At 40.5% G+C, this 12,184-nt stretch overlaps 1 protein-coding gene across 1 annotated transcript in view; it reads left to right on the forward strand.

Annotated features, from left to right (window-relative positions):
* Positions 1–12,184, forward strand: part of LOC139754434 (proteasome activator complex subunit 4-like) — a 576,322-nt gene that overhangs the window by 383,952 nt on the left and 180,186 nt on the right. The window contains exon 24 of the mRNA XM_071671710.1: positions 5,079–5,208. Coding sequence (XP_071527811.1) covers positions 5,079–5,208 — 130 coding nt within the window. The remainder of the gene's footprint in view (positions 1–5,078; positions 5,209–12,184) is intronic.

Genomic DNA, 12,184 nt, shown 5'->3' on the forward strand with positions numbered 1-12,184 from the left:
TCAGTCACCCATCACTAAAACCCGATCTCGTGCATCAAAGCTGCTGACACACTCACTCGGCTGCTCCCATAACACATGCCTCTCATGATCCTTCTTCTCATGACCAGGTGCATAAGCACCCCTGAACCTGGGCATGTGAAACATCTAGGGTAAACCATGGAAAAGTCTGTGGGACCACCTGGATGTGGATAGGGAGCTGTGGTTTTGGCGGATTACACATGACAGATAGAGGCTGTGAGTGTGAATGAATGTGGCCTTTTTGTCTGTTTTCCTGATGCTATCTTGCTAAAGCAAGGAGTAGCGATCCTGCTTCATGTGGAGCATGGTGGCACTGGGAATGGAAGAGGGCAAGTAAGTATGAATATGTACATGTGTATATATGCATATGTTTGTTTTTTTTTGTTTTTTTTTGCTTTGTCGTTGTCTCCTGCGTTTGCGATGTAGCGCAAGGAAACAGACGAAAGAAAAGGCCCAACCCACCCCCATACACATGTATATACATACGTCCACACCCGCAAATATACATACCTACACAGCTTTCCATGGTTTACCCCAGACGCTTCACATGCCTTGATTCAATCCACTGACAGCACGTCAACCCCGGTATACCACATTGCTCCAATTCACTCTATTCCTTGCCCTCCTTTCACCCTTCTGCATGTTCAGGCCCCGATCACACAAAATCTTTTTCACTCCATCTTTCCACCTCCAATTTGGTCTCCCTCTTCTCCTCGTTCCCTCCACCTCCGACACATATATTCTCTTGGTCAATCTTTCCTCACTCATTCTCTCCATGTGCCCGAACCATTTCAAAACACCCTCTTCTGCTCTCTCAACCACGCTCTTTTTATTTCCACACATCTCTCTTACCCTTACGTTACTTACTCGATCAAACCACCTCACACCACACATTGTCCTCAAACATCTCATTTCCAGCACATCCATCCTCCTGCGCACAACTCCATCCATAGCCCACGCCTCGCAACCATACAACATTGTTGGAACCACTATTCCTTCAAACATACCCATTTTTGCTTTCCGAGATAATGTTCTCGACTTCCACACACTCTTCAAGGCTCCCAGAATTTTCGCCCCCTCCCCCACCCTATGATCCACTTCCGCTTCCATGGTACCATCCGCTGCCAGATCCACTCCCAGATATCTAAAACACTTCACTTCCTCCAGCCTTTCTCCATTCAAACTCACCTCCCAATTGACTTGACCCTCAACCCTACTGTACCTAATAACCTTGCTCTTATTCACATTTACTCTTAACTTTCTTCTTTCACACACTTTACCAAACTCAGTCACCAGCTTCTGCAGTTTCTCACATGAATCAGCCACCAGCGCTGTATCATCAGCGAACAACAACTGACTCACTTCCCAAGCTCTCTCATCCCCAACAGACTTCATACTTGCCCCTCTTTCCAAAACTCTTGCATTCACCTCCCTAACAACCCCATCCATAAACAAATTAAAAAAACCATATGTTTGTGTATGTTTGTGTATATATATGTTAATATGTATGTGTGTGTGCATGTATGGGCGGATATGTATATATATGTGTATTATGAGTGGATGGGCCATTCTTTGTCTGTTTCCTGGCGCTACCTCTCTGACGTGGGAAACAGCTATTAAGTATAATGATAAAATAATAATATAGTATATTATTTTTTATCTATCATTCAGTAATACCTAAGTATTGCTGAAAAGCTGAAAATAACTGAGCATTTTGAACATGGTGAGAGTAATTTGTATCTCATACATGCCCCAGTGCTGACCTGGAGGTGGTTCAGGTGAGTTCATGTGACCTTACAGCTGTTTCCTTCTTATTTGAATGATTTTGCTACACCCTGAACACCCATCCTTGGCAGAGTGTCTGTAACAGCAGTTATCATTGAAGGAATAAAGTAGATTTTTATTGTACTTGTTACTATTTCATTTATTAATAGTGCTTGGAAACATTCAGTTTGTAGTGGACCTTGGCTTTGATTGGACCCCCCATTACCTTACTTATTTTGTTAGAATGAGGCTTTACTGTCTTCTCTCAACAAAATAAAAGTGTTTCTAACATGGGTGATCCAGAACTCGGCTTGCAAGTCGTAACACTGCAAACGAGAAGTCAACAGTTGTTCATGTTGTATCATTGTCAATGGATGGAAAGGAATACAGTGTTACTAAGGACCTTCTTACCCCAAAGGTGTTCGCTTCTCCCTGGTCCCACATTGAGTGCTACCTCAAAGCTGCAGGAGCCCCTCTAAAGTGATCATAGGATTTTATAACTGATTACTCTTCTTAATGTTGTAATATGAACACCCTACTTTGTCATTTCAGATAGTTAAAAAGTATTTGTCTGCTCTTAGATAGAACATACAAAGATTAGTATTTACTGTACACCTGTCCCTTGCCTTATGTGGCGGTTATGTTCATCAAAAACCTTGCACAAAGAGAAATAGCATATAGCAAATCAGTACACACAAAGAAAAATTAAATGTATGTAACAGTGTTAGATATGATGTCACAAATGTGTTTTAACCAGATTTTTATCATATTAGTACTTTAGGAATTAACACAATGATGAACAGAAGTGTCTCTAAATAAGTTTGGGACATTATTTCTGCTAAAAGTGAATCACCAATCAGGATTTAGTCCAAAGCTTAGGTTACAAAAGCTGCTTTTCTTCTTGGTTTCATGCTCTATGTATGAAAATTTCATTTTCTCCATGTTCTTCATAAGTGGATTTCCAACATTTGATAATTGTAATTACCATGGCAGACAGTGGAGTAGAATGTTGTGGATTGTAGACAGCCAGGTTTTAAGCATGCCCAAGTACTGATGCTTCCTCACCAGCATCAGTGCATCGTAAGATTTCTAGCTTTGTTTCTAAGGTCAGAGAGGTTTTCATTCATTTTACTGCTGGTTCTGTTATAGTAGATGTTGCTGGATGATTGGATGTCATATTAACAAACAAAAACACTGCAGGTTGCAGGAAAATTACAATAGCAGGTTCAGTAAACCCTCGATTTAACGAACAAACAGGAGGAAGGGGTGTCCGTTAATGCTAAAATTTTGTTAAATCAAATGTAACCTATTTCTGTGCCACATTTAAGTTCAGATGCTTTCTTGTAACTCCTTAATCACTGTAGGGTTTAGTGTGTGGTATGAGTGTTGGGTGGTAGGCACCAAACATGTGGGAATGCTCGCTGGGCAGTTGGAGGCAGGAGTTAGATGGAGATAGAGGTGATGCCACCCCTCTCCTATGAAAGGATATTTTTTTATGATAAAGTGAGAATGGACTACCTGCTTTCATTGCACCTCTTACATGGTGCAGTGAGTAGGATTCAAACCTTCCCAAGTTATTGCAAGGCTGCTCACTTTCTTCAGGAGATAGGATGCACCCAAGGAAATCACCTTGGATGGGGGAACCAATGTAGACAATAAGGAGATGGAAGCCATCTGAAATAATGGGGAATCATGGCTCGCATCTCCTCAGCCCACTTCCCCCACTCCAGTGGATGTGCTGAAGCTGCAGCAGCACAGGCAGCCAAATGGATGTTGAGGGGCAACAAGGGTGTTGGAGATAGCCTGCCCAACAGCAAAGCGACTCAGGATATGCTCCAATATCTCAACATCCCCCTGAGAGAGTGGGATAAGTCACCCACACAGCTTGCAGCAGGAAGACAGTTGCGAGTTGTTCTGGTGCCCCAGCAACATTATCTGATAAAAAACGGTGATGGAGAACTCAGCGAAACAGGGAGTGGGCCATAGGAGAGAGCCAGGCTTGTGTGTAGGACTGCCATACAGGTGATACCGCTATGCAGCCCCAGCTGCCCATAGGCACCCCATCTGCATATAGGACATCACTTTGAAGGTGTGGGACAGGGCAAGCTTGATAGTGGGGATGAAGCTGCATATACAATACTCAGTGAGCAGGACAGCACTGGCTACCCGTCTTTGGGAAACTGACATCACCTACGCCCTGGATTTCGTCGATCCCTGCTACACCTTTGGGTCAAGAGGAGTACCCATCAGCAGCAGCTTTGCTGCCCCACACACTCACAAGATTGATTGTGGTGGCTCCTGTGAAGAGGGAACACTAACTTGTTTTGTTGTTTTTGTTCTGCTCACATGTAAAGGAAGTGTATTGTTGCTGAGCAGTGATTTGTGTGTATATTTTCCTTATGCCTTGTTGAATTTTAATTTCATTCTCTTTTTTGTTTTTAGTTTTTGTTTTTGTTGTAACAAATGTCACATTTAGTTACCAAAATCTTGTGAAGAGGTGTAGGGTTTAGTGCGTGGTACAGTAGTTGGGCAATGGGCACATTGGCAGCGTGAATAACTCAGTGGGTAGCTGGAGGCAAGAGTCACACTGAAAAAGAAGAAATGCCACCTCTCTCCTGGGAATGAATACTTCTTTATAGTAAAGTGAGAACAGGCTACCTGCTCTCATAGCATCTCTTTCAATCACTTGATGCCATTTTGAATTGAGGATTGCAAAATTATTTGATAGGTAAGTCACTTCTGAAATAACAGAAACACCCTGTAAACAACCTGACTGCATGATAGTTTGGGGCAGACTGAGACCAAAACAAAGCAAATCTACCCCACTCTACCAAAAACAAGTGTGATATGAAATGCACATGGTGTGGCTTTTGATTTTTTTCAATTCTTATGTTAATGAACTTCACTATTCTTTGTCCGTTTCATCCGTTATTTCAGGGTTTATTTAATCGAGGGTTTACTGTACATCCAAATTGCACAAGTAACACAAATCTACACACAACAGTGGTAACTGTGAGACTGACACACTGGCAGGAACTTGGCATGCTCCACCCAGGACCCACATTTACTTTACCAGCTATCTCCCACTGAAGATTTGTGCAGCTTCTACTGCAAACATCCATATAGTAGTGAATTTTGACCACATAAAAAGAGGGACTAATAGAAGTAGGTCCCTTGCAGATTAGTGGAATTGCATATAGTGATCCTGCTTAAAACAAGGGATGGGTATATGATATTAGAAATATTTAGGTTACTATCATGTGGTGAAGGGTTCACTCCATGCACTTTATTTACAGGCACTGGCGCACTCAGAACATGGCCCTAAACCTCCTAGGTTGTCTTATCCGTCCAGATGTCACATTTCCTGCTGATGGTGTTCGAGCTTTCACTTCTGGTCTTGTTCATGACAACATCCGCATAAGAGAAGTAAGTGAAATATCAGAGATATTCTGTAACTTGTTTATCTGATGATAAAGATTATTGAAGTATATTTTTGTCTGAAGACATAGTAACTGGTTTAGAGAACTTTTTCATCTTCATTAATATTGTTTACATAAACACTGTGACTCATCCAATTAGTTTATTTCTAGCCTCTGGACTAATCCCTCTGAGTATGAGATACAGTTTGCTCAAAGAGGTATCAGAATAGCATATTCCCTTTGATTAATAATTTTAACACTGGTCACCTTTGTGTCCCAGGGGTTGCATTCTTAGAAAAGATTAGTTTAAGTAGATTCAGTATAAATGAATGCACTGTATGTTTTTAGAGTAAAAGGTGGGCTCTGTTACCAGTCAGTGCCAGACCACATCTTTTAAAAGTTTTCTGCTGTATTTTCATATTCAATATCCAGCAACACACACACATGCACATAACTTCCTAACTCGCAAGATGGTTTTCCTTTCCAACCTTATTGTCAGAGACAGATGAAGAAATTGTTGCATTCACTCATATCCACTCTCTAGAGGTCATATACAATGCTTTGTAACCAGACATCCCCCCCTTTCTATCCACAGCCGGGCCCAACAGACCTTTCCATGGTTTCCCTTGATGGCTTCATATGCCCTGTTTTGGCCCATTGACTGCATTTCATCCCCTCTGTACTACCTTGTTTCAATTTGCTCTATCCTTTGCACACATCACACCCTCCAGCATAGCATGTTCAGTCCCTGAACCTTCAAAACATCTTTCACCCCTTCTTTGTGCCTCATCCTTGGTTTCCCCCTTTCCAATATTCTCCCTATATCTGATATGTATACCCTCTTGGTCATCCTTTCCTCTCTCATCTTCTCCATATATCCTAATCATTTCAGCACACCTTCTTCAGCTCTCATGCATACTCCTCATAGTACCACTCTTCTCCTTTATCTGTCATTTCTTGTTTGATCACCTCTTCTTACACCAAACTTTTTTTCAAATGCATTCACCCTGTTCTGTACATTTTTGTGTAGGGCCTCACATCCATACAGCATTGATGTGATTGATATACCCTCAAGCATTCCTATCCACACATTTTGCATCGTGCCCAATATCTTAGCCATCACTTGCCTTATAGCTCACTTAGCTTATATTGTTCCACTTGCTGATTTAATCACACCCAGTCTAAATGACCTGTCTATTTTCACTGCCAAACCTGCTTTGATTCACATTTAATCTTCCTCCTTTTGTTGATGATTGCCTTTGCTTTCTCCCTCCTGACTTACTTATTTACTCTTTCAGTTTCTCAGTTCCTTCCTGTTATGTCCTTTCCTTTGACACCCTGTTACCTCCTCCTCCCTGCCTAACCCTGCACCCTGTCCTTTCCTTTACAGACTTCTCGCTCTCACACGTCATCATTTTTTTTTTTTTCTTTCCCTTCTTACTCTTTCTTGTTGTCCTACTCTTCTTGTGATCCTTCCCTGCCTCTCACAACTTCTTTCCCATTCCTAGGTTCTCAGCAACTTCAGCATGAACATAAGCTCTTACATAATTTTTATCAGGTGTTTTATTCACTACACAGACAGGGAATGAAGAGTGGATGAGGGAATTGATTATAACCCAGAGCAATCACTGTGCTTGCACTTTCCTCCATTTATTGTTTTTCTGGATTGGCTTTGTGTGTGTGTCTTTTGGTATATGTTTGTCGTACAGGTCTGTTTCTGTCTCATGCATGTGTGTGTGTGTGTTTGATGTTCCAGTCCTATGTCAGTGTGTGTGTGTGTGTGTGTGTGTGTGTGTGTGTGTGTGTGTGTGTGTGTGTGTGTGTGTGTGTGGGATGGTTTTGTGCCAAAACTCCTGAACTCTAGAGTCGGTAATTTTGACTGTTGGAAAGTTTGCTTTCTTGAGTGAGTCACTAGGATCTTCGAGGATGTGTGGGTGCATGGGATTTGTATTTAGAAAGGGGTAAGTGATGTAGTAAGATAAGATGTCTGTATTGTCAAATTGTATACATGATACAGAATGAAATTCTATATGGCTAGAAGTTCAGTTCAAGGTTTGAAAAGTATAAGAATTATGAAATAGAAAAGATCAAATATCACATAAAAGTACCACCTAAAATATTACATGAAGAATCATCTATTTCACTTAGAAGCTATATAACAGAGGAGTTACAGCATCTCTAAGTGTGTAAACAGTAGAATGCTTTTTGGTACAAATGATTTCCTGAATCTATCGATGTGCTGTATAGGTAGAATACATAGTGTAGAGGACGGGTTGCATCTTCATGATCTTCAGCTGCTTCATTGCACATTCCTAATACAGCATATCTTATGTTTTAGTGTTTCCACCCAATTACCTAGCTCTCTTAACAATTTTCTCAAGTTTATTTTTATCTTTACTCTTTAGCTTGCCATACCAGGCAGTAATTGAAAAACAAAATCGACTCTTTAGTTGACCTATAAAAAGATTAATTGATTATTGCATTGTCTATATATAGACTATTTAAGATATGTACAAAGTGCAATCTTTGATTACATTTCTTATACACCACATCAGTATTTTGATGTAAGATATTCATGGAAAAACAAATGATCAAGATACAGATACAGTACAACTTTTATATGTAATTCAAGACAACAAAATATCAGAACAATGTATGTTTTTCAATTTCAGTTGGTAACCATCCACTATTTGAAAAGATAAAGCCTAGATACTTGTACTGACTCACTCTTTGTATATTTTCATCTTCAGTTGCAATTAAGTCTGGTGCATGTAGTTTTTTGTCCAAAAATCTATTATCATCTCTTTAGTTTTCTTTACATTCAAGTGCAGATAATTTTACACCACTCAACAATGCATCTAACCAGTGCAATATAATCATAACAATTATCAGTTATAGTTTTTCCTATGATTACTTTATCATTGGCATATTTTGAAATAGTGCAGTTACTAAAAACACTTCTATAGTCCTCATTGTACAAACTGAACAAAGTTGGGGACATAAGGCATTCCTGGGGTTCACCAGTATAGGTAAATATCTGTGTCAAAAAGCTGAAGATCCATTTTAGTAAGTTAATGTTTACATCCATCCCTAATGATTTATTTAACAAAATATGTGGGTGGAATGTATTAAAGGCAGAGCTAAAATCAATGTATAAGATTCTTGCTTGTGAGTTATGTCTCTAAATGTTTGCTAATCTCGTTCATAAAAGTCAGACTTACATCTTGCAAACTTCATTTTTACAGTACCAAACTGCAGTGGATCTCTGAAATTATCTGTGCGGTTACACAAATAGTTTCTTATGTCTTCAAGACATTTCATAATATTTTGCATTAAAACAATAGGTCTGAAATCAGTGAACACTTTAGGAAATGAGATTTTTGGCAGTTGGCTTTATTTCTGACAATTTTCCTATGTCAAGCACTACCTCTTGATGTGGTATTGAAGGAGGAGTCTGTATGAATGAGGTAGAAAATGGAATACAATGGGGAAAAAGTTTATTGAGGATAAAGGAAGAGAAAGATAGGGTAAATCGAGGGAATGTACCTATTCTAATGGCACTTCCCTCCCAGAGTGTAAATACTGGCACCTGGAAAAGCTGATTGGAATGACTTGCATATCATCTTTTCTGACTTTCCCCCAGTAAATTAGTGCCTCTCATAAAGTAATGCTTCTGTCTCTGCCAAATGCTTAGCAGAGGTTTTTATTGCAGGAATGGAAACTTTTATCCCCTCTTTCTCCAAGACAATTACTTTTTTCAATCCTTGGTTCAATTGAACCTTTTTTGAGGCCATTAAGGCAAGGGATCAGGTTTATCAGGCTTGAAAAATCTCTCCTTCATTTGATTCCCATTCAGCTTTTATCACTGCTTGTAATCATTGCAAGTATGTTATCCATGAGGCAAAGTGTTCCTTTATTCAGAGGAAGCACAATAACCTCTCCTCATCATCCATTGATATGTCTTTTTAGTCTCTAGCTAAGTGTATCTATAACAACTTCTGTTGGTCTACCTTTCCTTCACTTTCCCATTCTGAAGGTACTATAGCTGTCTTTCCCATAAACAAAGTAAATCTCTTTGGTTCCTATTTCTTCCCTAACTCCACTTTAGATGAAGCTAACATTCCTTCACCCTGATTTTCCTATTACTAATCCTATGCCTCTCCCTGTAGTCTCTTCAAACTGACCGAAAATTACTTCTGTCTTTGGACACAAGTAAGGCTTTTGGTTCTGATGGCATCCATCCCCATGTACTGAAAGAGTGTTTAAAAGCTAAAACTTTTCCTTCTTCTAGGAAGTATGCATTGATACATTCCACCCCTAAGAAGGGTGACCATTCTGACCCCTCTAAATGTTGTCCTATTGCTTTAACATCCATTTTCAAGATCTTTGAATCCCTCCTCACTTCCCATATCCATAGACACATTGAATCTCAGTTTTCTCTCTGATCACTAGTATGGCCCCCATAAGGTGAGATCCACTGTTGATATTCTTTCCTAACTTAATAATGACTGTTTGTCATCCCTGAGAGATTTGGGGAAGATGGGTAATTGCCTTTGACATAACCAAAGCTTTTGACTGGGTGTGGCACTGGTGTTTCATTTCGAAGCTCCCCTCTTTTGGCTTCCCTCCCTCGCTTTGCTCCCTCATATCTAGCTTCCTTTCTCGATGACCTATCTCTGTGGTTGTTGATAGATCAGCCTCCCCCCATTTACCCATCAACAACAGTGTATCTCAAGGTTCTCTCCTGTCCCCTACACTTTTTCTCCTTTTTATATATAATTTCTTGTCTTCCACAAATAACCAGATGTGCTCATATGCTGATGACTCAGCACTGCATTCATCTATATCCTTCAATTCTGCTCCTTCTCTCTCCCTCGATCTGCATCTCATTTTGACACAGCTTCCTCAGTAAACTCAGACTTGGACAGAATATCTCAGTGCGATAGATGATATCTAGTTAAGTTAATAAATGCCTCCAGGACCCAGTTCCTACCCATCTCTCAATCAAAAACTCCTCACATCTCTCATCACTCCTTTGACAGTTATGTAATTCCATCTCTTGACTCAGTAAATATTTATTTATTTATTATTTTGCTTGTCGCTGTCTCCCGCATTTGCGAGGTAGCGCAAGGAAACTGATGAAAGAATGGCCCAACCCACCCACATACACATGTATATACATATACGTCCACACACGCAAATATACATACCTATACATCTCAACGTATACATATATATACACACAGAGACATATACATATATACACATGTACATAATTCATACTGTCAGCCTTTATTCCTTCCCATCGCCACCTTGCCACAATGAAATAACAACCTCCTCCCCCTCATGTGTGTGAGGTAGTGCTAGGAAAAGACAACAAAGGCCACATTCGTTCACACTCAGCCTCTAGCTGTCATGTAATAATGCACCGAAACCACAGCTCCCTCTCCACATCCAGGCCCCACAGAAATTTCCATGGTTTACCCCATACGTTTCACATGCCCTGGTTCAATCCATTGACAGCACGTCGACCCAGGTATACCACATCGTTCCAATTCACTCTGTTCCTTGCGTACCTTTCACCCTCCTGCATGTTCAGGCCCCAATCACTCAAAATCTTTTTCACTCCATCTTTCCACCTCCAATTTGGTCTCCCACTTCTCCTCATTCCCTCCACCTCTGACACATATGTCCTCTTGGTCAATCTTTCCTCACTCATTCTCTCCATGTGACCAAACCATTTCAAAACACCCTCTTCTGCTCTCTCAACCACGCTCTTTTTATTTCCACACATCTCTCTTACCCTATTATTACTTACTTGATCAAACCACCTCGCACCACATATTGTCCTGAAACATCTCATTTCCAGCACATCCACCCTCCTCCGCAAAACTATCCAAAGTCTACGCCTCGCAACCATATAACATTGTTGGAACCACTATTCCTTCAAACATACCCATTTTTGCTTTACGAGATAATGTTCTCCACTTCCACACATTCTTCAACGCTCCCAGAACTTTCGCCCCCTCCCTCACCCTATGATTCACTTACACTTCCATGGTTCCATCCGCTGCCAAATCCACTCCCAGATATCTAAAACACTTCACTTCCTCCAGTTATTCTCAATTCAAACTTACCATTGAAACTTACCTCCCAATTGACTTGACCCTCAACCCTACTGTACCTAAAAACCTTGCTCTTATTCACATTTACTCTTGGCTTTCTTCTTTCACGCACTTTACCAAACTCCGTCAACAGCTTCTGCAGTTTCACACATGAATCAGCCACCAGCGCTGTATCATCAGTGAACAACAACTGACTCATTTCCCAAGCTCTCTTATCCACAACAGACTGCATACTTGCCCCTCTTTCCAAAACTCTTGCATTCACCTCCCTAACAACCCCCTCCATAAACAAATTAAACAACCATGGAGACATCACACACCCCTGCCGCAAACCTACATTCACTGAGAACCAATCACTTTCCTCTCTTCCTACACATACACATGCCTTACATCCTTGATAAAAACTTTTCACTGCTTCTAACAACTTTCCTCCCACACCATATATTCTTAATACCTTCCACAGAGTATCTTCCACAGAGTATATGCCTTCTCCAGATCCATAAATGCTACATACAAATCCATTTGCTTTTCTAAGTATTTCTCACATACATTCTTCAAAGCAAACACCTGATCCACACATCCTCTACCACTTCTGAAACCACACTGCTCTTCCCCGAATCTAATGCTGTGTGCATGCCTTCACCCTCTCAATCAATACCCTCCCATATAATTTCCCAGGAATACTCAATAAACTTATACCTCAATAATTTGAGCACTCACTTTTATCCCCTTTGCCTTTGTACAATGGCACTATGCAAGCATTCCGCCAATCCTCAGGCGCCTCACCATGAGTCATACATACATTAAGTAACCTTACCAACCAGTCAACAATACAGTCACCCCCTTTTTTAATAAATT

Source organism: Panulirus ornatus, chromosome 17, assembly GCF_036320965.1.
Source record: "Panulirus ornatus isolate Po-2019 chromosome 17, ASM3632096v1, whole genome shotgun sequence".
Lineage (NCBI taxonomy): Eukaryota > Metazoa > Arthropoda > Malacostraca > Decapoda > Palinuridae > Panulirus > Panulirus ornatus.